At 52.3% G+C, this 25,224-nt stretch overlaps 10 protein-coding genes across 10 annotated transcripts; 3 read left to right on the forward strand and 7 right to left on the reverse strand.

Moving 5' to 3' along the window:
- Positions 1-427: 427 nt before the first annotated feature.
- Positions 428-2,285, reverse strand: AYL99_07968 (hypothetical protein; the record flags this gene model as incomplete). Its single annotated transcript, XM_018839476.1, has 3 exons — positions 428-1,256; positions 1,325-1,835; positions 1,907-2,285. The coding sequence occupies 3 exons, from the start codon at positions 2,283-2,285 to the stop codon at positions 428-430; spliced, it is 1,719 nt and encodes a 572-aa protein (XP_018690597.1).
- A 2,323-nt stretch (positions 2,286-4,608) lies between these two features.
- On the reverse strand, positions 4,609-7,459 carry AYL99_07969 (hypothetical protein; the record flags this gene model as incomplete). The annotated part of the gene is made up of 2 exons (XM_018839477.1): positions 4,609-6,834; positions 7,385-7,459. 2 exons carry the CDS (start codon positions 7,457-7,459, stop codon positions 4,609-4,611), a joined length of 2,301 nt encoding a protein of 766 aa, XP_018690598.1.
- A 67-nt stretch (positions 7,460-7,526) lies between these two features.
- AYL99_07970 (hypothetical protein) lies at positions 7,527-9,737 on the reverse strand (the record flags this gene model as incomplete). The annotated part of the gene is made up of 3 exons (XM_018839478.1): positions 7,527-8,307; positions 8,357-9,267; positions 9,321-9,737. 3 exons carry the CDS (start codon positions 9,735-9,737, stop codon positions 7,527-7,529), a joined length of 2,109 nt encoding a protein of 702 aa, XP_018690599.1.
- Positions 9,738-10,057: 320 nt separating this feature from the next.
- AYL99_07971 (hypothetical protein) lies at positions 10,058-10,987 on the forward strand (the record flags this gene model as incomplete). Its single annotated transcript, XM_018839479.1, has 1 exon — positions 10,058-10,987. One exon carries the CDS (start codon positions 10,058-10,060, stop codon positions 10,985-10,987), a length of 930 nt encoding a protein of 309 aa, XP_018690600.1.
- Positions 10,988-11,606: 619 nt separating this feature from the next.
- On the reverse strand, positions 11,607-12,314 carry AYL99_07972 (hypothetical protein; the record flags this gene model as incomplete). Its single annotated transcript, XM_018839480.1, has 1 exon — positions 11,607-12,314. One exon carries the CDS (start codon positions 12,312-12,314, stop codon positions 11,607-11,609), a length of 708 nt encoding a protein of 235 aa, XP_018690601.1.
- Positions 12,315-13,487: 1,173 nt separating this feature from the next.
- Positions 13,488-14,392, forward strand: AYL99_07973 (hypothetical protein; the record flags this gene model as incomplete). The annotated part of the gene is made up of 3 exons (XM_018839481.1): positions 13,488-13,566; positions 13,665-13,966; positions 14,027-14,392. 3 exons carry the CDS (start codon positions 13,488-13,490, stop codon positions 14,390-14,392), a joined length of 747 nt encoding a protein of 248 aa, XP_018690602.1.
- A 205-nt stretch (positions 14,393-14,597) lies between these two features.
- On the reverse strand, positions 14,598-15,607 carry AYL99_07974 (hypothetical protein; the record flags this gene model as incomplete). Its single annotated transcript, XM_018839482.1, has 3 exons — positions 14,598-14,885; positions 14,959-15,185; positions 15,355-15,607. The coding sequence occupies 3 exons, from the start codon at positions 15,605-15,607 to the stop codon at positions 14,598-14,600; spliced, it is 768 nt and encodes a 255-aa protein (XP_018690603.1).
- A 1,240-nt stretch (positions 15,608-16,847) lies between these two features.
- AYL99_07975 (hypothetical protein) lies at positions 16,848-18,431 on the forward strand (the record flags this gene model as incomplete). The annotated part of the gene is made up of 2 exons (XM_018839483.1): positions 16,848-17,021; positions 17,112-18,431. The coding sequence occupies 2 exons, from the start codon at positions 16,848-16,850 to the stop codon at positions 18,429-18,431; spliced, it is 1,494 nt and encodes a 497-aa protein (XP_018690604.1).
- A 954-nt stretch (positions 18,432-19,385) lies between these two features.
- Positions 19,386-21,305, reverse strand: AYL99_07976 (hypothetical protein; the record flags this gene model as incomplete). Its single annotated transcript, XM_018839484.1, has 1 exon — positions 19,386-21,305. The coding sequence occupies one exon, from the start codon at positions 21,303-21,305 to the stop codon at positions 19,386-19,388; it is 1,920 nt and encodes a 639-aa protein (XP_018690605.1).
- A 1,214-nt stretch (positions 21,306-22,519) lies between these two features.
- AYL99_07977 (calcium/proton exchanger) lies at positions 22,520-24,406 on the reverse strand (the record flags this gene model as incomplete). The annotated part of the gene is made up of 2 exons (XM_018839485.1): positions 22,520-24,348; positions 24,403-24,406. The coding sequence occupies 2 exons, from the start codon at positions 24,404-24,406 to the stop codon at positions 22,520-22,522; spliced, it is 1,833 nt and encodes a 610-aa protein (XP_018690606.1).
- Between the last annotated feature and the right edge of the window lie 818 nt (positions 24,407-25,224).

A 25,224-nucleotide genomic window follows, 5' to 3' on the forward strand; every position in this document is an offset into this window, starting at 1 on the left:
GGTCATGCGGCGCGAGCTGGCTGTACATAAGTCAAGAGAGAGGGAATGATAGTGATTGCGCACACGGACAAGAAAGCACCGAGGTCTCGTTCAGGTAGGTAACAGTAAGTAGATATGTAGGTGGCTGACTCATCCTCCAGGCCAATAACACATGCAACGCATCCATACACACAGTTCTCTGGATGTACCTCGAGCTGAGCCCTATAGGGATTATCCGGTAGTTTCGGATAGCTTCGCAGAAGGTGGTAATGCAAAATAGTCTGGGACCACAGGGTGACACCTAGACGAATCAATGCGCCTTGGTATCACAATCTCCAAACAATATCGGCCGCTTTGATTTGACCTGGCTAGGAGGGGAGGTCCTGCAAACCTCAACCTCTAATAAAGATGCACCCCTTTGGCTAGGGACATGACCCGGAGAGAGGACTCACAGACCCTCGCGAGGCCGCAAAGCCAGCCCCTCCATCTCCAAGGCTTCCTGATCCTGATCTCGCGTCTTTCTCGCATCAGCCCAGAGCTCCACTGCGGCCGGGTTGAGGATTATATCCAGCCACATGAACGACGCCAGGCAATCTTCGACCTGTCGCCATGTCAAGGTATCAATGAATAACATCACATCTGCGAGCCGCTCGACGAACCACGACCTCTCTGCCCGAGCATCGATAACACCATCATCAACTTGGATGCCCCCGAGCATTAGTGCCCAGAGCAGCATGCGCTTACACGTGTCGGGCAATAGTTGCCACGGGTTCACGCTTTCGCTCGCGACGATTGCTTTTCGGAGCGCCGCTGCTAAAATCCGGCTCGTGCCGCCGCTGGGATTCATGGGGAACAGCAACAGATTGCTGTATATTCGTAGCGCAGTGCGACTGATTTCGTACATGTGCTCCGCGGACTGCACCAACGTCGATAACGATTCATTGTCAACTTCATTTGTTGGTGAGAGGCTCAGCAGCAGATATTGGGCGTCGTTGCGGGCGTTGACAATGTCGGCGAAGACCATGGCGGGCCCATTTTTATTCAGGTAACATCCCACTGCGGTATTGACGTCCAACATTGCCTGGACTGTTGTAAGGAACTCATCCTTCCGCGGTGGATTGAGTGGTAGATGGCTCCAGGCCGTTGTGTCAAGGTCCCACCTGAGTCCTGCCGTCGCAATCAAGTCAGACAGGGCTTTTAAGGGCGCCAACGTGGGTGGGCTCATGGGGATGATGTAGAGCTGAGAATTGGTTTGTGAAGCATTGACCAAATCACATCTGTCAGAAAGTTAGCATTCTTCCTAACACTCAAAGGAGAAAAAGACCGAAGGCAGATTCAAACTGACAATGCAGCCGTGCTGGCGACGCCGGGCGACTTGATCTGGGCGCATCCGCCTTTCATGATCGCCAGCCGAACTAATGCTTCTGAGTGTGCGCTGGGGAAGGGGTTCGTGCTGTATACGTGGAGAAATTGCGCGGTTCGAAGGGGTGAGTTGAACCGCGACGGCTTCGCAGCTTTGACGAGCGATCCTTTCGTTCGGCTGAGGTAGCCAGCAGAATTGCCGGCGAGCACGATAATGGCTCCCAGCAACTCGTCGGATGGCGGACCAGTCATCTCCTGGATCTCTTGGTTGACGAGTTTGATCATCTCCACGCGATAGGCCAGACATAACTTTGTGAATGCCTTTGAGCTAAAATTGATCCCGCTCAGCATCTCGTAATTTTCAGCCGTGCCTACCATATAGGCATAGAATGCCAGGCGGGAGCTTCGGATTGCCTCGAGATAGGCATCGTTGACTGGGTTGACTACATTTGGCGCTTTGCTTGGAGACAGCCCAGGCCAGAAGAGCCGAACAGCTTGAGGGAAACGTCAAAGTCAGCCTTCCCACAACATGAGAACAAGATTTGGAATCGCGATCAGAACCTACCATGATCAACCACTTCATCTACTAGACCAGGAATGTCAGAAACCGCATACCGGGCAAAGGGATCTCTCCTCGCTTGGCTGAGGATACCGAGCGGTTGTTCTGGTGGACTCTTGTATGGTACGACGGCGAGAGGGGTCTGCTCATCGCTCTGGGGTTCATCGGATGCCTTGCGCCGCGAAGCTGGCTCTTTATTTGCTTTCCAAACCAGGAATTTACGGATGGTTGTCCCAGGTTCAAAGTCGGTCAATTTACGCCTTTTCCGTCGTCGTGCCTTGGCTGTGTGAGAGGCAACAGCGAAGCGCGTTTCATCACTGATCATATCCGCCGGCCCAGTGATGGTGATGAAGCTCTCTGGCGTTATGAGAGGCTTTTCCTCCATCTCTCCACAACTATTATAGTTCAACCCCAGAAAAAACACGAAGACGATGTGGAGCAGAAGGAAGAACTCTGATATCGATCGATTTGGTTGAAGATGGTCCAACAGCACACGTATGAAGGATATGACCGACTTGACACATCTCCGATTTCGAGGGCGCCGGTGGACTTTTGATCTTCATGATCCATCACGAGAAGTCCTCCTGTGCAGCTCGTCAAAAGACCACCCGGACCGGCATCCGCTGAAGCTTTTGCCACTTGACCTGTAGAAATGGCGGGATTTGAGAACGATTCAGAAACAGGGAGGGGATTTGAATCTGTAATGAGGCGGCGCGGTCCCTCAAAACATGATGGCTATTTGTTGGCTCTTGTAGACGCAGCCGTGTTGAAATGGACGTTGTCGGCTTCTCCGCTGTTGTGTTGTTGAAGCTGAGAGAGGAAGGGACGAGTTCCTGTGTTCCTCGTATTCCGAGAACTTGGCGTGAAGAGTCTAGCTTGGCTTGCAATGTCCCAAGGCTTGGTGGCTTTCCGAAGCTTGCCCTGGTTGGTTCTTCTGGAAGCTGTGCTGATTAATGGTACCTCTCCGTGTAAGGCATCGAAACCTAAGGGGCGCTTGCTCGTCCAGACGCGGGATGCCGGCATCAATGTCCCCGGCGAAATCCACCCGCGCCCTGTGGTGAATGATCTCCAGATCTCAGTCTGGTTTGCCAGCTGCAGATCCGATGACTGTACCATTTACCATTGGGCTTTGAAGGCCTAGTCTTAAAGATATAACAGCCCATCTTTAAGGTCTCTTTCAAGGCCAAGTGTCTTCACCAGAGAATGAGCGAATAAAGTAGCAGTTTGCGTTTCCTTCCGAAGGATCATCTCCGGTCTTTGTGCAAGCAGACCCTCAAAGCCCTCAAGAACATGCAAGAATTGCTGGAGCTCGATAGCATCCAGTTTTTATACAGTCTCAACAACTGTCTTGGACTGAGCCCGCAGCAAATGGTGCCTGATGGCAGGAGAACCGGCAGAAATGTGTCGGAATCACATAAGCCAAATGTTCGACTCAATATAAATATACTATAACAGGTGACGTTATAAACAAACCCCGGTGTCAGCAGCAGCCCTGTCTTGCTGCAGATGCAGGCACAAATAGAGAACGCAACCGCACGGCTGACTGCGCCGTCCAAAAGAGACGTCTCTTTTCCTCTTCACTCTAAGCCGAGCCTCGAGTCTACCACTCCAGATAGGCAACCCTCTATAGGCCTTGTGACAGGTGCCTCGTCAGCGTCCGAAGCGCTGGTTCTGAGCCAGAACATCTTGTTCGCAGGGCGTAAAAGGGGTTTTTTTCTCGTCGTCGTATGGTCCATCATCGCCCAGGAGCTATGGGTACGCCTTCTCGGCTCGTTTTCGCGGCTCGCTCCCGGCGTATCCTGGTGTATTGTCTCAAAAGGCCAGGTAGTATACGCCGCGTGTTTCAGCCATATAAAGTATGACAGGATTCGGACAAGTTGTACCCATAATACGGCCTCGTGCTGATATCAGTCCGGATTGCTCTCAGGAACGTCCACTGCGGTGCGTGGGGATTTCGAGATGGATGTATTTTCGTTTCAGAAGCAACTAACTTTTCTCGACGAACAATTTCGATTCATCGAGGACAAAATAGCTGTCTCGCTGCCCGAATCTGAAAGGTGACCATTTTCTCACACAGCATTAAACAGTGCAATTAGCTCTCGGGTTAGGCTGTGAAGTATCAGTCATTTCATTAAACAGCATACCAACCCTGTGGTGGCTCGATCGACGCCCATCTATGCAGAGAGGTACCGACTTTGAATTAGTCTCAAAGTCCCCCTACCCGCGCAGGTGGCACAAACTTTGGGCTTGACCAGGAACTGAAATGTATTTGATTCCAGCTGGGTGATAGTTAGTCATTATACTAAAGGAAAAGTGCTTCTTGAGTCGCCGAAGCAGGCAGCAAGGCGTCCACACTTTCTCCAGCTATGCATGTGATGTTGATAGCCACATGCACATGTGGAGTCGCTGTCTCGCAATACTGCCTTACATGCTTCACATTGACTGCTAAAGATGGACGAAATAGAACGCCACAACGCATCGATGCTGCGCATAATGTGCTCATAATTTGGACGGCCTCCTTCGTTCCATGACGGTTGTCTGATCAGCGCTGGGTATGGGCATCGCCTCGTCGGCAAACATTTGTTGGTTGAGCCTCGCCGCGAGTGAAAGCACACGCCTGGAGACGGCTGCGCCGTCGCGTCTGTTTTTCCCTTCGCGGCGGTATTGTGCAATCTTCTCGATAAAATCCCATAGGCGGCCAGTTGGACTCAGTTCGCCCGTACTCGGGTCCCTTTCAGGTGTCCATTCAGGGGCAAGTCGCACAGTGGCTTTCGGCTTCGATTCGGTCCCCTTGCGACATCTATGATCCCTTCTTCCTGGAACCGATTGTAGGCGTTTTTGAGGGCCTCTTTGTTGACTGCTTCAAAGTAAGACAGGTCACCCTGGTGGTACAACGTCCGGCCGGCAAGCTGAGCCATGTTTTGAGCCTTTTGCATATCGATCCAGCCCTCAGAGGAGGAGGCCGGAGGTACCAACGCCAACAAAGAAACTGCTCCGAGCCAGGCAGCATCCACAAATGGCCAAATAAGGAAACAGTACAAGTCGTAGTTCTCTCTGCCTGACTTCCGCTCAGCGTCTGATATACCAACCACTCTTTCGGTTTCTTCTGTAACTTTGAGGACATCATCGCGCACTAGTCCTTGCATGGCTTGCTCCAGGTTGTGTAGCAGGCCTTGACCCGCCGGAAAGATGAACTCGCCTCTGAATAGCTGGGACAAGAACGTAACTTTATCGACCAACTCGGCTTCGGGCATACGTTGGTTTGCGCTTCCTCCACCCTGTTTTACCTTGGTGTACAAGGCGGCCGCTATAAGTGCTTCCGAGATAAATAGGTGAATTGTCATATTCCTGTAGAATGACAGTTGAAAACGATCAACGGCATAATAAGTTTCCTCTGCAAGCCCGTCGACAGTGCCAACGAGCTTCGGCCCAAGGACATCTAGAGCCCTCTCGACGACATATGAGGTGGGCATCCCTCTAAAATCCGCCACTTTTCCCCCATTCGCCTTGATACGTCTGCAAAGCCAGTCAACTCGACGAATCAGCTCAGATTTCCCCACACCACGGCCACGAATCGTCAAGAGTACAGTACCGACGAGTGCCGTTGGCATGATAACTGAAGCTGCATTAATGTCCGAGAGGACTCTATATCCAAGGGTCCGTAGCAGTCGAATTCTGGCATTTGAACTTGAGGAGGCCGTTTCGGCGAGAGTGGCTGGAGTTTGACGGGCTTGCTGTTCCTTGATGAATTCTTTCAAGCTCCAGGGTTCATGGAACCTGCAGTCGATTCTGCCGAGGTTTAGAGACAAAACAGAGGACGCCGAGATGAAGTCGGCAAGATTCTCCTTCTGTTTGGGATTGCCCAAGAGTTCATTGACGTAGGAGTCCACCTCTATCACCTTGTCGTACTGTAAGGACACCGGGCACACATATGCGTCTTCCGTCCGACCCGAGAGTACCGAGTCGAGGAGAAATCTGAGGAAGCCGAAGCGAGGTCCCAATAACTTGCCCGTGCGACTTCGACCACCTTCGATGAAACATTCCAGATTAAGTCCCTGCTGGAGCAGAGTATCCAGATAGGACTGGACGAGGGTGGTGTAAAGCTGGTCATTCCCAAAACTTCGCCTGATCCACATTGCCCCAGTATTCTGTAGAAAGTTGCCGACGAGTGGGAAATTGAGGTTATCGCCGGCCACGACAACAGGGAGTGTCAGACCAAGGCGGTAGCAAACAAGGTGCAGGGTGACATAGTCCACATGGCTCGTATGTCGCGGGAGAAAGATGATGGATTGTTTCTTTTTGGCCGCCATTGTTGCAACTTCTCGGAGTCTCTTGACTTCAGCCTCCGAGACATGAATCGCGCTATAGGCTCTCGTGAGCAGCTGCGTGACCCCGTAGAAAGCTGCCCGAATGTACATCTTGCTTTCCATCTTGCAGACCATTTTATCCAGCATGTCGGCCGTAATCTCGACCAACTGCGACATGATTTCGTGCCTTCGCTTCTCCCTGTCAGGCAGATATGTTGGGCTCGTCGTGTCCAGGAGATATTCCTTCTCTTCAACTTTCAAGCGTTCCTCTGTCAACTCGACAATCTTTTGACGTAAAAGAGGAGACGCCATCACCGCGTTCTTGACATTGGCCGTGTAGCCCGGGTAGAAAACCGGCTGTCCGATCGGATTGTCGTAGGCTCGCCATCCGACACCCCTAACGAAAAGTGATATTTCATGTGCGAAGGTGAACGGGTTGGTACGGAAACGCTGCATGCGCGTGAGGATGCTGCGGTCCGTGGAGTCATCTCGCGAGACAGGCTCGCCCTCGGGACGGACGAGCTCAGTCATTGATGGAGCGGCCAGTATCAAAGACGAAGGCGCGTAGAAGGCATGAGCAACATGTAGGATGTTGTTGAAGCCTGAGTGCGAGGTAGCAGCTAGCTCCTGGTAAGAAGAAACACATGAGCAGTCACAGTAACTGGCTAACTGGCGACTGGCTAACTGGCTAGTCACGTCGAGCCGAGAGGCCGGAGCCCCAAAATGGCCCCGGACTTTCTGGTGTTTCCACTCGGGTCGCTTACATAACAGCCCTGTGGAGTACGGCTCCCAACTGCAACTATCTTTCTTCGTCTCATGGGATTTTTTCAGTCTGCAGATATGCCTAAGCTCACGGCTACATGGATCCGGGATAGCTAATACGAGAGATCGCAAGCTGTTGAAAACTGCGGTTCAGGTCTGAATCCTCCATACTAGGACAGCATCGCACTCATGCCGACTTCCATTTGATGGCCAGGCGCAGAGTGGATTTTCTATGAGCATTTCTTCTTGCAGTAGATTCGGAACCGAAGTCAGAGACCCTTGTCGATCAACGAAACTCCGTGGGCTGTGATTGACTGGCTGAGCAGATAATGCAAAGTCTGACCTAGCCCGCGATAGTGGACTATGATTTATTTCATGGTCAATCCCAGCCCTTGAGTTTGCATTGTACTCATACCTGCTTGTTCCTCTTCATCGGCGTATAGCCGGGCCCGAGCATGGATTTGTCGCAGCACATCTGGATATTGTCCATATTTCATGGCAATTCAACCCGTAGCCGAGCCACCATTTCAGTCGAATGGATCAGCTGAATCTTCTTGTCATCGGAACTTTTGTTTTGCAGGCGTCGATTCTGGTGGCAGGAGTATGTTTCCATCCCGCGCCATAATGTCGATGGCAGCGGCTGCACTTGGGCCTAGTAGTGCTGCAACCAATATGGTTGTAATGATCTGCTTGGTGGCTGTGTAGAGAGAAAGCTCTTGAATTTTCGCGGGAAGACGCAACGCCAAACCCCATATGAACACTGCTGTCCCTCCAACAGCGATGTCCGACGACCATTGCAAGTAGAACAACCTGGCGATGTACCTCAGATGATATTGTTGTGAACTGTGTGTGGAACTATCAGCGACGGGTAGCACCGCACGAACTTGTGGTATCAGCAAAGCCAGATAGGTGAGATGAGTTCCAGCGGAAAATATAATCGCAGCGAGAAGAGTTCGTCGAAAGTACTTCTGGGACATAGCTGCCTTTTCGCTTTCGTTTAATATGCTGGCTCTCGGGTTGACGCAAATTGCAATGGTCGTTAGGGTGAAGTTTGATAGGTATACACAGATGGGCCACAATTGGTATATCGCCGTCCATACTTGCTTCGTCTCAAACGAGACTAATGCCGGTGCAGGAAGGCACATTACAAGAGTAGGGATCCCCAATCCTGTAATGACACCAAAGGGGAGTAGAGCGACTTTGAACGGATTGTCCACGGTAAGCTGATAGGCGAATGGATTAAGCACAGTAGGCGAAGTCCAGAGATGAATGGCGAACCACAAGGGAACGACGCGACCATGGCCGATGAACACAGCCATCAAACCCAGCGCAGTTACCCTATTTTTGTAAGTCAATATGATTTGAAAGTCTTACAGCCGCGACTTACGAGGTGAGAATTAGCTTCCCTCTATTTGCTGCTCTCATGGATTCTGCGTGAATGAGGATCCAGAGAGCAAGATTCTGGCCCCAGGAGTACAGGAAGATCAGCGAGGCGTCGGGTCGAGTGCCGTCAAGAGCGCTGAAATAAAGGCTCACGAGTATCGTCAGCCGCCGGTCTAGGTATTTATTCCCAGTATACGTTTGCTTCATAGGAGCCCAGGGTTGTGTCGAAATCAGAGCACCTGGCTCATTCTGCTGAGAGAGTGCATGGCGGGCATCATATAGAAACAGGAAATCCGAATCGGTCACGGAATCAGTGATGGCCAGGAGGATGAGCAGAGATATTGGGAGTATCAGGGCTTCCAAAGGTTGCGTGGACCGGGAAACCCACTCGAGCGCGTCAGACTTTGGAGTCAGTCCAGAGATTACTCTTCGATAAAGATACCCGGTATATATCTTGCCAATCATTCCAACGTAGCGAAACTTTGCTTTGGGGGAGTCGAGCGATAAAGCTGCGAGGTCCTGATACATCATGCTGTTGAGCTGGATCAATGTCGCCAGAGGTTGACGAGATCCATGGAGCCAGACATGGTTGAGGTAGGCACTTGTGACATTGAGCCGCGCGATAATCTCAGTCTCATCTCTCTCGCTTCTTGATCGGAGTTTTGAAAGGTAGTCTGAGAAGAGCTGATAAGCCTCGTCCTGAGTGGAGACTCGCAGAAGCAACAGGAGAAATTTATGGGCTTCCCAATCCTGATGCTTCTCAAGTAAAGTGAAAATGAGTTGGCGAGATCGTTGCCAATTCTGTGGCTGAGCTTGGGCTGCTGAAGGCTGACTGCCGTCCAGCTGAATGGTCAGAGAATCCAGGATAGTTATCAAGTCAACGTATATCTGCAACCAGATTTCCAGGCATTGAATCTAGGTCGCTTAGCCAATACAGAAAAAAAATCTCTAAATAGGCTTCTTCTTACTTGTATCGCATTCAGCCCCGTTGCCTGCCCGGCGTCCGGGAATCCTGGCCAGCGTCGAACCGTTTGCCAGGCCCCGTCAACGTCTTTTTCTGTGTGTAGCATCGCAAGAGTCTTCAGCATTTCTACCAGTAGCCACTCCTCACGAGAGTAACCGCAGCCATTTTGGGACTCAGGTAGAGTCTCGAGGAGTTCCTGGTATGAGTGCTCCGAAACAAGAAGCTCTGCATATTCCGCAAAAACAGGGAACAATTTGGCGTGCGGCAAGAGAACCCGTCGAAAGTGGCTCCGTGCTTCTTTGATGCGGTTCAATCGGACAAGCCTGACGAAGTCCGCCAGTTCGCCTTGAATGTCTTCTTTGATATCGAACTCTAACCGGAAATCGAAGTCTTCCGACATATCAACGTGCAAGATATCCATGCTTGCCAAATGAAGCTATGAAGGGTGCCACATAGCTGACCAGGGCACAGAGTTTCGTCAGCGATTGAGCATCTGGATAATAGAGTATGGAAAGGACGAAGAACGTTGATGTGAATGCTTCACGGCATGCGGCTGAACCTCAAAATAGAGGGGCAAACACCCCGCAAAAACTGAATACGGCTAGTCTAACCGAAATCAATCGGGTCTGACAAGTCGGGTCTGTTCTTTTCGTAACCTCGAGAGGATCCATGCGGCTGAAGAGCTCAAAAGCACATTTGTTTCTCTCGCCACTTGGTCTATCGAGTCTCCGCTTCATATTCATGGATCCGCGTCCACGACAGACTGCAATCAGACATTCATGGTGGTTCTCAAGTAAACAGCCGCCGGAGCAACCCGTGGTCCGACATGCCCAGCCAGGAAGTGACATCGCTGTCGGGGAGCGTTCTTTTGGCAAGGCTTCGGTGAACTGCTGCCTTCGGGGCAATAAGTCGAAGTGGGGAACACTCCAGGGTGGGAATGCCGCTGTTCTCCAGCTGCGTGTTGATCCGGCCCAGAATCCCAAATACAAACTGAAAGAGCTTGTCTTGGAATTGGACTTCAGTGAAATGGATCCTCGAGTAGCAACTAGCAACACGACGGCGGCGAGTGCTCAGCCTTCCTTGCTCATCTTGGAGCCTCCTTCACCGAAGCATCTCAGGGGCAAAGCCTTGATCCAGCATCTGTCTCAAGAATTCCTCGCCCAGCCTCAAGTCGGCGCAGGAGGCTTTAGCATTGGCGGCATTGGTCTGAAGTCTACCAAGGACAAAGATATTGAGCGATCGTGGCGCTTTCATAGCCATTGGACCAACAACGCCTCTGGCCATTACACCAGTGCCCGATGGACTTGGACAGCAGTTTCCGAAAACCCAGATATCGAGAACGTCGGGGCCTTGTATCTGGGTATAATCATACGACATCCGAACAAGCCGTTCTACCTGACGTGCAAGATCAATGGGAAGTTAGTCAATATAGGGAGAAGATTCCGCTACGGGGACGATGGTGAGCCATCGATCCTCACTCTGGTTTACCCACAGACGTCACAGCAAAGCATCGAGAAAGAGGCAAAGGAGCTCGAAAACGAAATTGTTGCTTTGATTGAAGGCGAAGGTGCTAGTAAGTCTCTGGAATCTCCTCCATTAAAAGCCGATCCTCTACTATGTGCCCAAGCAAGACATCTTCCACATAATCTGGTGATTGCCTCAAACCCTTAAAAGAGCTGCTGGAGCTGGTTCTTTTCTTGTTGGGCTGCGTCAACTTCTCTGCCAACCTTACTGAGTCTTTGCAGGGGTTGTTGTTCTTTAGCAAAGATGAACTTCGAGGTCGGAGAGTTTTCCAGCATCGGATCGAGCCCTTGGTGCCGAGTCGTTCCTAATACAATCGTCGAGTCATTGTTACCCCTGTTGTCACATGGCCTACGGTAGCCATGTGGTCCACAATTGAGGATCGATGTGGTTCTACTTTGTGCCAAGCAAAGAGGCAGCAGGACCATCGAGTATCAAATCTGTTGACTCGCAATATACCAAGGCCATGCATACAATCTTTTGTCTGAAGGGTCAATCCGTCCAACAAGTAGCAAAAAGCCTTACTTAGGGAGACGGAAGGGATGATGAAAGAAGCAGAATAAGGCTCATGAAGCAGAACCTATACGATCATGGGGGCGGTGTTTCGGTAGCAGGTATTGTCGAAGCGACGATTCTTCCCCATCAAAGAGAGCTCTGGAATGGGTCTTGATTTGTCCCAGTTCTCTCGACAGGGCTGTCTAGTTCCTTGAGGAAACAGCTATTCCTCCGAGGCTCTGCGGCTTTTTCGCGGATCTGGTTTCTGAAAATTTCAACCAACCGTCAAGAGTTGCTCATAAAACCCGCCAATCTGACGGGCACGATCTACAAGATGGATCTCTAAAATCCAGTGCAACAGCTGCCCATTCTTTCCTGTGCGCCTCATCGGCTTCTTGCTGCCCTTGGTGATATAATACTCGACTTGATCTCCCGGGATTCGCTCATGTGGGAATTGGCCGACAAGGTGCCCTGCATGGAAGTTGCCAAATTCCCACCCGGTCTCCTTGGCCAGATCGCAGACGATTTGATATAGTTCCTCGCCTGTGATATCCGGTTTGCTCTGGAAGCGCGATTTCACCTGCTTCCACAGTGGCTCGAGTGTGTCGCGCAATTTCGCCTTGACTGGATCATCCCCAAGCACAAAAGTACGACCAAAATCGGCTTCCCAGGCTTCGAACACTGGGCCGAGATCCACGAACAGGATATCGTCGGGCTGGAGGACGCGGTCTGGGGGATTTTCAGCATAGGGAAGCAAGGTGTTCGGTCCGCTTCTGATCACTCGCTTATGCCAGTGGCTTTTGACGTCGAAGCGCTTAGCACCAAGTGCATGAATCTCATCGCTAAGTTCCTTCTCACTGACGCCGGGCCGGACGACAGATTTCTCGATCTCGTCAAACAGCTTGACTGCTTTTGTCTGTGCCTCCATGAGGTAAGCGGCTCGCTCTTCCTCCGTCATAATCTGCGAGGTTTCGCTGGCCATTATTGGGAAGTTTTTTATTGAAGGGGTTTAAAAGGCTGTCCTATTGACTCGATGAATTGCAAATCAACGGGTGTGAAAGACAAACTCACAGTCTTTCAGGAGTCTATATCATTTTATACCTGTGCGGAGAATGGTTTCTGCGGGGTCCCGGGCACCCACGCTACCTCGGCCTTTGCTCTCCGCTGGTGCGCACAATCATCAGTCGGGCATTTGAAATCATAAGTGGGACGAAATGGTTTCTCGTTGAAGGCGGAAGCATTAAGAGTAGGCAAGAGCTCGTTTCGTTGGTCGTTGGTCTAAGAAGGTATATCTTTTGCCCGGGAACCGACTCGAATATGACTCGGCCTGGTATACCTTCTTGATAGGCAAAGGAAACTTTGCTATCACCACCTGGTGGAACATCTCCGGATGATGATCAGGATACTTCAGCCATGGTTGTCCCTCTGCCCCATTTCCTTGTCAGCTCCAGTGTAATAGTACCGAGACTCTATGAACGTGACCCTCGCCATCAGGGCAGTTTAGAACTCTAGCTCGCACTTTGAAGCCGAGAACAGATACCTCGCCATGCACATTTTTGTTGGCCCGTCTGCATGTAGAGCAGGCCGTCCTACCAACTGGATCTCCACTTGGAAGGTCATGCACGCCCTCCGTCCTTGGAACCTCTTCAATAGACAGGGTGATGAAGTCATCTTCCTCGCCATTAGTCGCCGTATTTGTAAACATTGAACAATAATCAGCTTTTTGGATGGTCGTATGGCTCAAATTGACAACCGCGAGAGCCAAACATTTGGGGAACAACAAAGGATCTCGTGCACATTCCCTGGTCCAAGATAGATGTTAAGTAGTCGAACGCTCCGAGGGTGTTTGGGTAGCAATTTCACTTAGGCATCGATGAGATGCTATGAGAATACAATACATGTTGACAGATTTTCTCCTCCCGCGTGGTGCTCGTGGATGCTGGCAAGATCATTCCCAGGTGCCGTTTGAAGTATTCAGCACTTCTCAGCCTCGTCAAGCTCAACAAGGCTGACGATATTTTCCCCAGCCAATCACATGTCAGTCGCAAAATTCTTGACACCTGCCACGGTCAATATACCTCGTACATTAAATCCAACCTACGACGACTTTTTGGTCGATCGAACGCAATCTGACGCAATTTCACCCGTAGCCGCAATGAGGCTCACTGCAGAGCTCATCCACAATTCCCTGTCGTATTTGAACCCTCTCAAAGAGCGCGAACTCGACCTCCGAGGTATGTCTGAAAAGAGCGGATGCTACACTTTGATTTCTCTGAGCGGGCAAGAAGAGCATAGTTGACCACACACGTCTCTCCTTGTGCACTTTGTATAGGCCATAAAATCCCCATCATCGAGAATCTGGGTGTTGCAGGCCCGCAAGATGCCATTGATTTCACCGACAACGACATCACCACCCTCTCCAACTTCCCTCTCTCCCCCCGACTAAACACCCTGCTGTGTGCGCGAAACCGAATACAGGGCGTGGACAAGAGAATCGCAGAACAGTTACCCAACCTGACAACGCTTGTCTTGACGTCAAATCATGTCAGGGAACTGGCTGATCTCGAGGGACTGGCTGCCTGCGGAGCGTTGACACACTTGAGTTTACTGGACAATCCCGTAACAAAGAAGGAGGTAAGCTCGCAACAACGAATCTGTAGAGGAGAAAGGACATTTGCTGACTCCATTCTACAGCACTACAGACTCTATCTCATCTGGTCGATCCCCTCGTTGCGGTTCCTCGATTTTCAGAAAGTGCGACAACTCGAACGAGAGAGGGCAACCGAGCTGTTTGGCTCCGTGGAAGCACCCACAGAACTGGCTACGAAGATCAAGGGAGTCAAGAGCCGGACATTTGACATGTCTGCAGGCGGTGTCAATGGCAAGGCCACAGCAGCGCAAAAGAGTGTCCGGACGCGGTTGACCGAGTCGGAGAAGAAGCGGGTGGAAACGATGATCCAAAACGCCAAAAGCTTTCAAGAGATTGAACGAATTGAAAAGGATCTTGCCGAGGGCAGAATACCTGCTGGTGCGGCAGATGCCGACCGGATGGTTTCCTGAGGCTGGTGTTTTGCGTGTATTCGCGGGAATGGGAGAACGGCGAAGTTATTCATGGGAAAACTTGTACACGGGCACGGTGCCTTACTGTGGTGGATATACCTCGAAACGAGTAGATTCACAACCAAAAGCCGGTCTATTTCTGTCGACCAAGGCACGATATCAACTGGACTATCCAAACTGGAGGAGGCTCCCTCTTTACTCTGTTCTATTCCAACAAGAACTTCAGAAATGCCTGACTAACAATCAAGCCATCGTGTGGCAGATTCACTTTGTTCATATGTTCTTTAAACGCCTTGTCATCGAAAATACCTGTCGCATGTCGCGTATTGATGATTTCTGTCATGATTTCCTGGTTGAACTCGGGGTGGCCTTGCACGGTGATGAGCCGTTTGGGTGAATACATGGCTTGGACCTTGCACACAGGGGAATACCCGAGCTCCTCTACGCCTTCTGGGTAATAGAAGACACAGTCACGGTGCATTTGGTGGAGTCGCTGTCCAGCAACCCTGTCAGCAAAAGACACCAGAGGCATGTTGTACAGGGTTAGTGCAGGTTACACAACATACGATCTTGTCCACGCCAAATACTTCCTTTCCCTTCTCTGACAGCTGGACATCATTCACTGCTGCTTCCCAACCCTCGGGGTTCCGTCCAACCTCAGCTTTCAGGGCGCGGCCCACGATCTGATGGCCGAAGCACACGCCGATGACGCGAACACTTGTCTCGGACAGGATCTTGGCTGTATAGTCGACGAGTTTGTTGATCCAGGGCGTGTCTGCGAAGGAGTCGTGTCCTGGGTTGTTCCTCACACATCAGCACCGGTTACTCCTCGGTTAAGTACATGTTTATCACTCTCAGAGGCCGCAGAGGAACACTGCATCATGTTCTTCGTCCTACTGTCCACGTCCTCTGTCCCCCTCTCTCAAGAGCTCCACGACAACATCAAGACGAGCAGCACTCACTGGAACCGGTGATCAAGATGGCGTCGATCTCATCAGGATTGGGATACTGATCCGGGTTTAACTCAACTTGCCAGAAGGAAAACTCGAGGCTGTTGTCGGGATCCAGGTCAGCTCGATCCAAGGCCTTGGCCCCTGACCGCAGCAAGAACTCAAAGACACCGCCGTAACCATGAAATCTTTTCTTGGTCTCCGGCAGCGGGGTGTCACACTCCAAGACTGCGATCCGAATGGTCCGAAAGAGTTTCAGATTCATCTTCTGTCCTGCTCGCCGCGAAAATAGGGGGTGGCCCAGGTCTAGAGCTTCTATATCAAACAGAAGCAGAGCTGCAACGGCTTCACCGCCGCCATAGAAGCAAGCACCACACGAAGGGCGCAGCAGGCGTTTCTATTATCTAATCGCGGATATAACAGTCTGTGGGCAGTTGGCTGCGTCATTTTAACTTCATATCGCCTCTTCGCCTCCCGCTTCCACGCACCGCTCTTCTCCATCTCCTCTATCTTTGGCGCCATCTGACTGATAATGTGCTCAGGTTTTTATTGGCTATATGGATGCAAATCTCGGCTATCGACTGGAATGCAAGGGGCATCCACAGGCGCCATGAGTGATCTTCTACGAAGCACAAATACTTACACATGTACGCTCCTTCCCACCAGATCTGTAACTCTAGGTGGTCAGCCTTTGTCATTCGCGGCTGCCGTCCTGGAGAACTCATAAAAAGGCCCTGGACTTCTGACTTCAGAAGATCAGCATCCCTCCGCAAGAATGTCCTGATCATGTCACTCCGAGAACCTAAGATTCTACTTGCAAAGTAATCTTGGCTGAACACCCGAGGGGGCATAGTCAGCATTCTATTAATTCCAGCCCTGTCTCCCGCCACATATTGACCCTCACACGACAGGCGTTCCGCTCTTGCCCCTCAGCTTCATGAATCAATCGTGGCGAAAAACCTGCGGCCGAGGTGCCTTTTAAGACGTCTGACACCCCGGCAAAGTCGTTATATCCTGCCTCTGAGGCCGTGGCGGGTGTTGGAGCTCAGCGTAACAGGTCTGCTCCTAGAAGAGCTATCTCTACGTTATCACTTCCAGCCATGAAGAGCGACGACAAGAGGCCATTGATTGACCCAGTGGCAATGCCGGGCCCATACATCGAAGCTGGTATAGAGCACCACAGGGGTCCCCAGCCGACGGAAACAACGAGTCTGCTTCCCAAACCGAGTCACACGAGCCGCTCTAATGTTCATTATCGAGACTGTATTACTGGCCCTCGTTTTCATTTTTTGTTCTGGAGCATAATTTTTGGTTGCACAATTGCATTCTTCGACACCACGTTGATGGCCTCTTCCCATCCTGTCATTACCTCCTACTTCGAAGCCTCAAACGCAGCTTCCTGGCTTAGTACAGTATTCTACCTGACTTCCACGGTGTTCCAGCCAGTGTACGGTCGAGTTTCGGATACTATCGGCCGACGACCAGTCTTGCTATTCGCGATCGTCATGTTCTTTGCCAGTACGCTTTGGTGTGGTGCAGCTGGCAGTATCAGCAGTTTCATCGCCGCAAGAGCGGTAAGTGGGCTGGGTGCCGGTGGTGTGGTCGCCCTCGGGGGAATATTGACGAGTGACATTGTCAAAATCGAGTACAGAGGAATTTATCAGAGTTATTTCAACCTGGTATGTTGTTCTTTCCCAGCTCGCGAGGGAAATTGCGCTTTGTCCGTCCTGCCCAGTCTGTCTTTCTGCTGACGTTACCCATGATCCTAGGCGTACGGAGCGGGCAATGGACTGGGCGCCGCCTTAGGTGGCTTTCTCTGCGATTACTTTGGCTGGCGCGCTGCCTTCTTCTTGCAGCTACCGTTTATCGTCGTTTATGGCGTCCTTGCCCTCTTTTCTTGCCCTGACAACCTCGGCCCAAATCTTGCGAAGACACAGGGGAAGACACTCAGCGAAGCCTTCAAGAGCTTCGACACCTATGGAACGATTGGAATGATCCTTACGGTCTCTGGCCTTATTCTCGGGGTCAATCTGGGAGGAAATGTCTTCACATGGAGACATCCCCTGGTCATCAGCAGCCTTGTGATCTCTGGTATTTCAGGTGTCTCCCTGATTTTTGTGGAGCGCAAAGCCGAACGACCAATTCTCCCTCTGAGGCTTTTCTCGACGACTCCCGTTGCGAATGTTATAGGAAGCAATTTTCTCGCCTCGATGCTCGTCAATACCATTCTGTTCAACGTTCCGCTCTACCTCCAAGCAGTCCGACAAACCTCGCCGACGACTTCGGGTCTTTATCTGGTTCCTCCTCTAGTCGGGGCTAGTATCACCGCCATCCTAGCAGGAGTTTACATCACCTTCACCAGGCGAATGAAGCCGCCGATGGTCCTGGGTTCAGCCTTGGGACTTTGTGGCGCGATAGTGGTAGCATGTCTGTCGGCAGATACGCCGACCTCGCTTGTCCCTTATCTCATTCCCTTCGTCTCGATCGGCCAAGGGTTTTTCTTCCCAGCAGCAACCATTGCTGTCCTAGCACTCAACTCACAGGAGGATCAAGCTGTGGCAACTACCACTCTCGGTCTCATCCGCAACCTCGGCTCCATTATGGGTGTGGCTTTGAGTAGCTGGGTATTGCAGAACGCGCTGCCAATATACCTGAACAGATATGTCACAGCACCGGATGCTGTCACCAAAGAAAATATCATTCGTACTGTCAGGGAATCCATCCGCGCAATCCGAAATTTGGATCCTGTGCACAAGAAACAGGTTATTGATGCATATGCGTCCGGCTTGAGAGCGACGTTTCTCATGGGCATCCTCTTTTCCGTCTTGTCTGTCTTGCTCATATGGCCTATGCGGCTGCCCCGTTTGCAGAAGCAAGAGGATATGGACAAAGGTGAGGCGGCTGTTTTTGCTCCCGGATTGAGTGATGATGATGAAGAGGAGGAGGAAGATATCGAGCCTCAAGCATTGCTGGCGTCACCAACCTATTCTATTTCACGAACTTTGACGAGTATCACAAATCGGAGCGCAAGATCAACTTCTTTGAGCGGTACGTTAGAAAGGAGAGCAAGTTTTGACACGAATTTTTAGGCTCTACCAATGGAACACAGATTATTACCGATGTCATGTGTCTCGTAATTTTGGCTTTTGACAGAGGACAAATATTCCGCCTGAAAGAAACGTACAGATTATTCTTTACGACCTGTGCTTGGAAGTTCGTTTCCTACGGGCTTTGATTACGGAGGGGTGGTCAGAGGTCTATCCAACCCTGTATCGAACCTATCAGTCTGGCTTTTTTTCCCTAAGGCTCTGCAGAGAGCACCACTCTCCATTTGATTATGATTGCTCAAGCCGGCTGCGAGGACCGTAGCTCCACCTGTCCGTCCCGGCCGACGACCTTCAGCCGGGGGCTATACATCTCACAGCATGGCTCTGGAGAGCCTGACACTTATGTAACAACAACATCCTCGGGCCGCCAAAGGAGAGAGAGGGCGAGGGGGAAGCTGGATACGGAGATGCGATAGATGACTGTCTTTCCATAAGTGTTTCTTTCACATGAGGAAGTCTTCCCCCCTGTTTTGAGGCTACCCACTTCTGGCCGCACCGGTCGGGCCCGACTCGCCTATCTCGCCAAAAGTGTTCAACTACATATGCTCTGCAGGGACACACTTGAGTATTGCATTGTGTACACTCGATCAAGGAGGGAGCTGGTGGAGTGAGAGAGGTCACAGGTAGGTGTCTGCTCCAGCCTCAACCTTGTCAGAAATTGAAGACGGAGAAGGTCGTCGATGATTTACCTGAGAAATCTCAGAGTCTTCTATATACAAGGCGAGTTCAGGTCACCTGGCTCACCCACAAGTCCCTCCTAGGAGGACATCACTTCCCGTGCGTCACCATTCATAAAACGGTTTGAGTAGATCTCAACCGTCTCTCCATCTTTATCACAAACGAACGTTGCTATGCATTGATCGTCATATATCCTCCCCCCATCCCTTGCCCTTCTCTCTTTTTCTTTCCTTCTATCATCTACCACTTCTGCAGAACCTACCCCAATGCCTCCCCGGCCCTCTGAAACACCACCCTGAACTTCTCCGGCACGTCGAACTTGCCCATGCGCACATCGACAAAGTGCAAGCCACGACCCTCGCAGAACTGCTCGTCGGCGAGCAAAGCCTCGAGGTCCCGCCAGGTCGAGACCTCGTAGTTCCGCACGGGATAGTGTTCGCGGTGGTCCCCTTGTGTGGTGGTGTTTGTGGTGCTCGGCGAAAGCTGCGCCTCCCTCGCGCCAAACGCCCGCGTCAGTTCCCCGTACCGCCACGGCGCCACGTCGTTGTAGTCGGCGTGCATGCCGTGGATCTGGCGCTCGTACGCGTACCCGGCGTTGTTGACCAGGAAGATCGTGGCTGAGATGCGGTACCGGATCATGGTGCCCAGTTCTTGCGCGGTGACCTGGAAGCCGCCGTCGCCGTCAAGGAGGATGGTTCTCCCTCTAGGAATACTACTCCTGCTGCTACGGCTGTCGTCTTTTGTTTCTGCTGATGCCCCTTTTGCTTCTGGTCCATGATGAAGGTCATCTTCTTGTTGATGCTGACGAGCTAAACTCGCACCCATGGTCAGCGGGAGCATGTGCCCGATCGAGAACCACTGGCCGGATGCGATAATTTGGGCTCCCCGCGGCAGAACCAGGTCTCGACCACCCAGGATCGGCGTCGCGTTGCCCAGCACCACGATGTCGTAGGGTCGCAGGTAGGCGCTGAGCCGGAGGTAGAAGGACGTCTGGTCAATGGGGGCGTCGAGGTCGACACTCCCGCTCCCACTCCTTGGGGAGACGAATGCCGGGGGCTGGATGGTGCGGAAGTCTCCCAGCGAAGCCACCGCTTTGGGCGTCGTTGCCATCTTCGAACGATTGATCCGCCGCGTCAGTCGCCCCAGGAAGCGTCGGAGGTCGATCATCTTCATCCCGCCTCCATCCGTGACAGATCGGGTTGGATCGTGCATGGAATTCTTCGCCAGGGTGATCGTCCGCGCCGGCTCCGGCACGACCTTCCACGATAGCGTCTGCGTGTCGGAGAACATGGGGCCAAATGCCACCACCAGATCGGCGCCCTGCACGTACGGCATGGTGTCGATCTGGCCCACGGGGCCCGAGTGCACGCCGTAGTAGTTGGGCAGCGCGTGCTCGACCATGCCGTTGCCGGAGGGCATGCACAGGGTCGGGATCCCCGAGACGCGCACGAAGTCGTTGATCTCCCCCGCCAGGTGCCGCACTCCGCCGCCGCTGTCAACTAGCAGCAGGGGCTGGTGCGCGGCGTAGATTCTTTGCAGTAGACCGTCGACGAGTTTTTGCTCGTTGGGGCCATCATAATCAGCCATCGATCTTGTCGCGGGGTCAAGAAGAGGCTCCGTCAACCTCGCCCCGTCCACCTCCTTCCCCACCATATCCGCTGGCAGCTCGATGTACGCGGGCCTGCTCTCCCTGAGGGCTGTGGAGATGGCGCGATCAATGTCCTCAGGGACGGTGGCCTCGTCGACGAGGTTGGCCTGCGCGACAGTGACCTGGCGGGCAATCTCAGCAAATACTCTGGGCCGGCCGTCACCGAGGGTATGGTGGACATTCTTCCTCTGATCCTGCAGGCGGCGCTGCGCGGTGCCCACGATCGACACGACGGGGACGTGCTCGCTGAAACTGCCCGCGACGGCGTTGATGGCGCTCAGCTCGCCGACGCCGTACGTGGTCAACAGGGCGCCCAGGCCACGGACCCGCGCGTACCCGTCGGCCGCGTAGCCGGCGTTCAGCTCGTTGCACGTGCCCACCCACGACACGCCCGCGCGCGGCAGGTGGTCCAGCGCCTTGAGCGTGAAGTCGCCTGGTACCCCGTGGATGGCCTGAACGCCCTGCTGGCGCAGTCGGGTGAAGAGGTACGTGGCGACGGTGGTGGTGGTGCTGCCGCCACCTGGTGCCATCACCACGATTGATTGGGAACTGCCGCTCTCAGTATCGGTAGATATACCCTGATGATCCAAATAGGAGGTTCTTTCTCTATCTTCTTTATTTTCTCTTCCTTTCAGGGGGGTTCGGGGCTCAAATTGTAAACGGCAGAGCAGAGGAAAATCGACAGTGCCAATAGAACAAGTCTGAGATCGAGGAAATTCAAACACCACATACATACAGACACCTCCAATGTGGAGAACCTTCTTGGCTCGGCCAGAAAGGGATAGTATAAAGGTCCAATGGTGACGCTCACGGATGATGGATGATAACGGAAACAGTAAGCCCTGGTGGTCTTGACTACTGAAGAGGGTGCCGTGGTAAGCTGGTTCTCATCAGTGTGGGGGGCATATGTCGCATCCTTTGATCTGACGAGGCCGGCACACCCCTTTTTCTTGGAGCCAAAAGAAGGGAGACCAAATCAGTAAGCAGCACGGGGAATAAGCGAGATTTACACGCATGGGCGTCATTCTCTTCGTTCCAAGACATGCGTCTCCGAATATCTTTCATATTTTCTTCGTGTTCTAAGCTGAAGTACGAACCTTGGAATCGCATTTCCACATTTCGACCCTTACGTCCTCAATGCCCCCGGCAAACAAGACGACGGCCACAAACTCCTTGCTATGAAACGTAACCCGAGAGCATGAACGCTGCATGCGAAGCCTTCTCCAAAAGTCTCTCTCGCGGCGCCATGGAGGCTGACACATCCGTGCGTGTCGTATTCTATTGCATATGGGAGACAACCCGGGGCTGGTTGCGGCATAAAACTTCCCTGACATCGGTAGAATTTCGTTGCTCAACCGGGCATGGGACGAGTGGGGGCGGCTTTAGAGCCGTGTGAGCGTGTGAGTGAGTCGAGATCTGCCCTAGATAGGCTTCCATCGCATTGAAATGTGGCCGGAACGTTTACCAGGAGAATGGAGGCTGAGAGAGCCAGCAGGTCTCGCGACCGTCGCTGATAGAAACAGCGACTGAACGTGTAGGGTAATATGTTTAAGCATGTCGGGCCGTTGTTGGAGTTTCCAATCTCCAAACGGGCGGCCCGGGGGAGGTTGAGAAAAAAGCTATTTCCGCTCGTTTTCCAAGACATAAACCACCAAGATTCGTCAATATCTGTGCCGAATTGACGTGAATAGCTCGCTTCCGATACCTTCTAGGCAGGTTAGAACAGTGCGACATGAGAAAGCAATCAGCTCGGGCAGTCGCTGAGGCCAGGCGCGGTCGGATAGAACCAGGCGGCGACTGCAATGATGATGTACAAGGTCATCAGCAAGATGCCCTCGAGGTAGTGCGACTTGCCATCGCTAATCAAGTAGTTGACCAGCAAAACTGCCACGAACAAGACCGCAATCTGGAAGCCGTCAAAGAACAGAGTCATGTCGTCCTTGCCAATAATCCAGCCCAGGACAACCACGAATGGGAGCACCAGCAATGCAATTTGCATGCTAGAGCCAACAGCGACACCGATAGCCAAATCCATCTTGTCTTTAACAGCTACGGTCACCGCAGTTGCGTGTTCCGCGGCGTTGCCGACAATAGGAAGCAAGATGAGACCGACAAAGTTTTTCGAGATGCCGCCGCCGCAGGTGATGCTGTTGATGGAATCGACCAAATACTCGGCGTTCAGAGCGACGAGAACAGTGGAGATTGCCAACGTCAGCACAGCAACAAGGACGGAGAGTTGGGGCTGCTCCGGCTCATCATCAGCTTCGGGCTCCGGCGTCTCAGCCCCTGGCATTTTCTTAGAACGGAGCTTGTCGGGTATGACTGCATCCTTGAACTTGGCGCCCACATCCCGCGTCTCATTCTTCGCGCTGGGAGCGTTGTAGATGGCCGCATGACTCTTGAGTTGGAAAAACAAGTAGCACCCATAGACAATCAGAAGGAGGATGGCGGTGCCTCTGCTCAGTTGCACCACTCCAGGTTTGGCATTTTCGGTCGTGGCAGTTTCGGTGTTGCTGTTGGAGTTTCCGGTCCGGGCCCACTGCTCAAAGGCGGTAGGAATAATCAGGCTGCTGACTGCCAAGAAGAGCAAACTGGAAGCAGTTTGAGCAACGGTGATGTTGAACGCCTGTTCCATGCGATTGACGCCACCGAAGAAAAAGCACATACCCATAACTAGCAGAAGGTTGGAGAGCATACTGCCAATCAAGGAAGTTTGCACGATCAAGACTTGATCTTTCACCAGAGCAATAATGGAAACGATCAGCTCGACCGCATTACCGAACGAGGCATTAAGCAAACCACCAAGAACCTCGCCGGTTCTCAGAGCAATCTCCTCGGTGGCGTAACTCAACATGGCAGCCAAGGGGATGATAGCGATGAAGTTGATGACGAAAACCGCAACAGGATTGACGTGGGCGTAGTAGACTGCGATGCCAACGGGCGAAGCAATCAGAAGAACATTGATCCAGGAATTGAAGAGGGTGGCCCGAATTTGACTCCACGCTGTGAACTTTGGCTTGTCTTTACCGTTGTTTTTGTCCTTGTCGTCCTTGGACTCGCGGCTGAAGAGTGCCTTGAGACCGTGTTTCTCTGGAGCTTTATCACCGAGGCCACGGTTGCGCATCGAGCCTCCTTCGTCTGTTTGGCTGGGCTTGCCATATGTATAAGTGTCGCTACTCATCCCATCTTCATTGGGCCCATTCGGGAACTCCTCTCTGAGACCTTTTTCCGAATTGACGGGACTCAGCGAGCGCGGTAAGTTGACTTCATCACCAGGTGCGTACGGCGCGGGGGCCGACCGGGCATTCGGCGTCGTTGCAGGGTGTTTTCTTGGGGGATTCGCGCCGAGTTCTTCGGCTCTCTCTCTTGACGACGACGGCCGATATTGATCTGGATCATCTGTTCTGGTAGTGGTCAGGGGCGCGCCACCGCCTTCGCCGTTCTCAATGCGCCGCAAAGAATTCGCCCGGGGATTGCCTTTCCACTTCGCAAAGGGATTCTTGATGGGCAAGTTGGCATCGTCGTTCGGGTCATTGTACCACGCGGTAACTTTTGCCTGATGGCGAAATTTGTCTGCGCCTTGTTTAGGACACAACACACGGACACAGACGTTGCAGTGTTACCCACGCATTGTTAAGAACCCCCAACCTCTGCTGCTCTACAACAGAATATTTCAATTGTTTCGAAAAATGGCGACGCTGTAGTGATTCAGGAGACCATCGATTGTTTACAATACAGGGGGAGGGCAGGTAAGAGGGTCAGGGTCAGGGGAAAATATGCAGAAGATGGGAATGTGCGGTCGGGCCTTTCAAGATATGCGGTCAACGGGTAGTTGCACAGCCCCAATGCACAGGGAAGACAAAACCAGCGGTAACGGTGTGAGGTGAAGGAAGGGTGATGTTGATGTATGATGCAAAAACAGGGAATCGGGCAGAAACAAATCACCCCGGACCAGTCATGAAGGGGTGGAATGAGAAAATGGCTTCTTGGCGAGAGGGAGAGAGATTGAATGAATTCCTCGGAATGGTCTAGCTCGGTAAACGAGAGCGAACGCGCTCTGCGTGTGAGTTACAAGTTTGTTTGTCGGTCATGAAACCACGGTATTTCGCCCATGGTGGCGAGTGGGAATTATGAAATCATGATCTGGTGGAAGCTGCTGAGATGCCCACAGATGGTGCCACCAAGTGCCAATTGCGCCCAGGGTACATGCACAATGACGGGGGGATACCTAACCAAGCTGGGGCTAATTTGTCGCTTTCCCCCTGGCCTCCGTCTAAGCCACACTGGCTCCACTACTTTAGTTAAACCCGGGCCTATGGCAAACAGCTGGTTATTGCATCTCTCTGGTTCCTGGTCGGGGGCACCCAGGGGGAGGGAGAGGGGGGCCCATCTCCAGGCGCCGATCCCGGGCATCACTCACTAATGCTATCTTGTTGTACAGTACCTCGT

Source organism: Fonsecaea erecta (genome assembly GCF_001651985.1).
Source record: "Fonsecaea erecta strain CBS 125763 chromosome Unknown Scaff7, whole genome shotgun sequence".
NCBI classification, from domain to species: Eukaryota; Fungi; Ascomycota; class Eurotiomycetes; order Chaetothyriales; family Herpotrichiellaceae; genus Fonsecaea; species Fonsecaea erecta.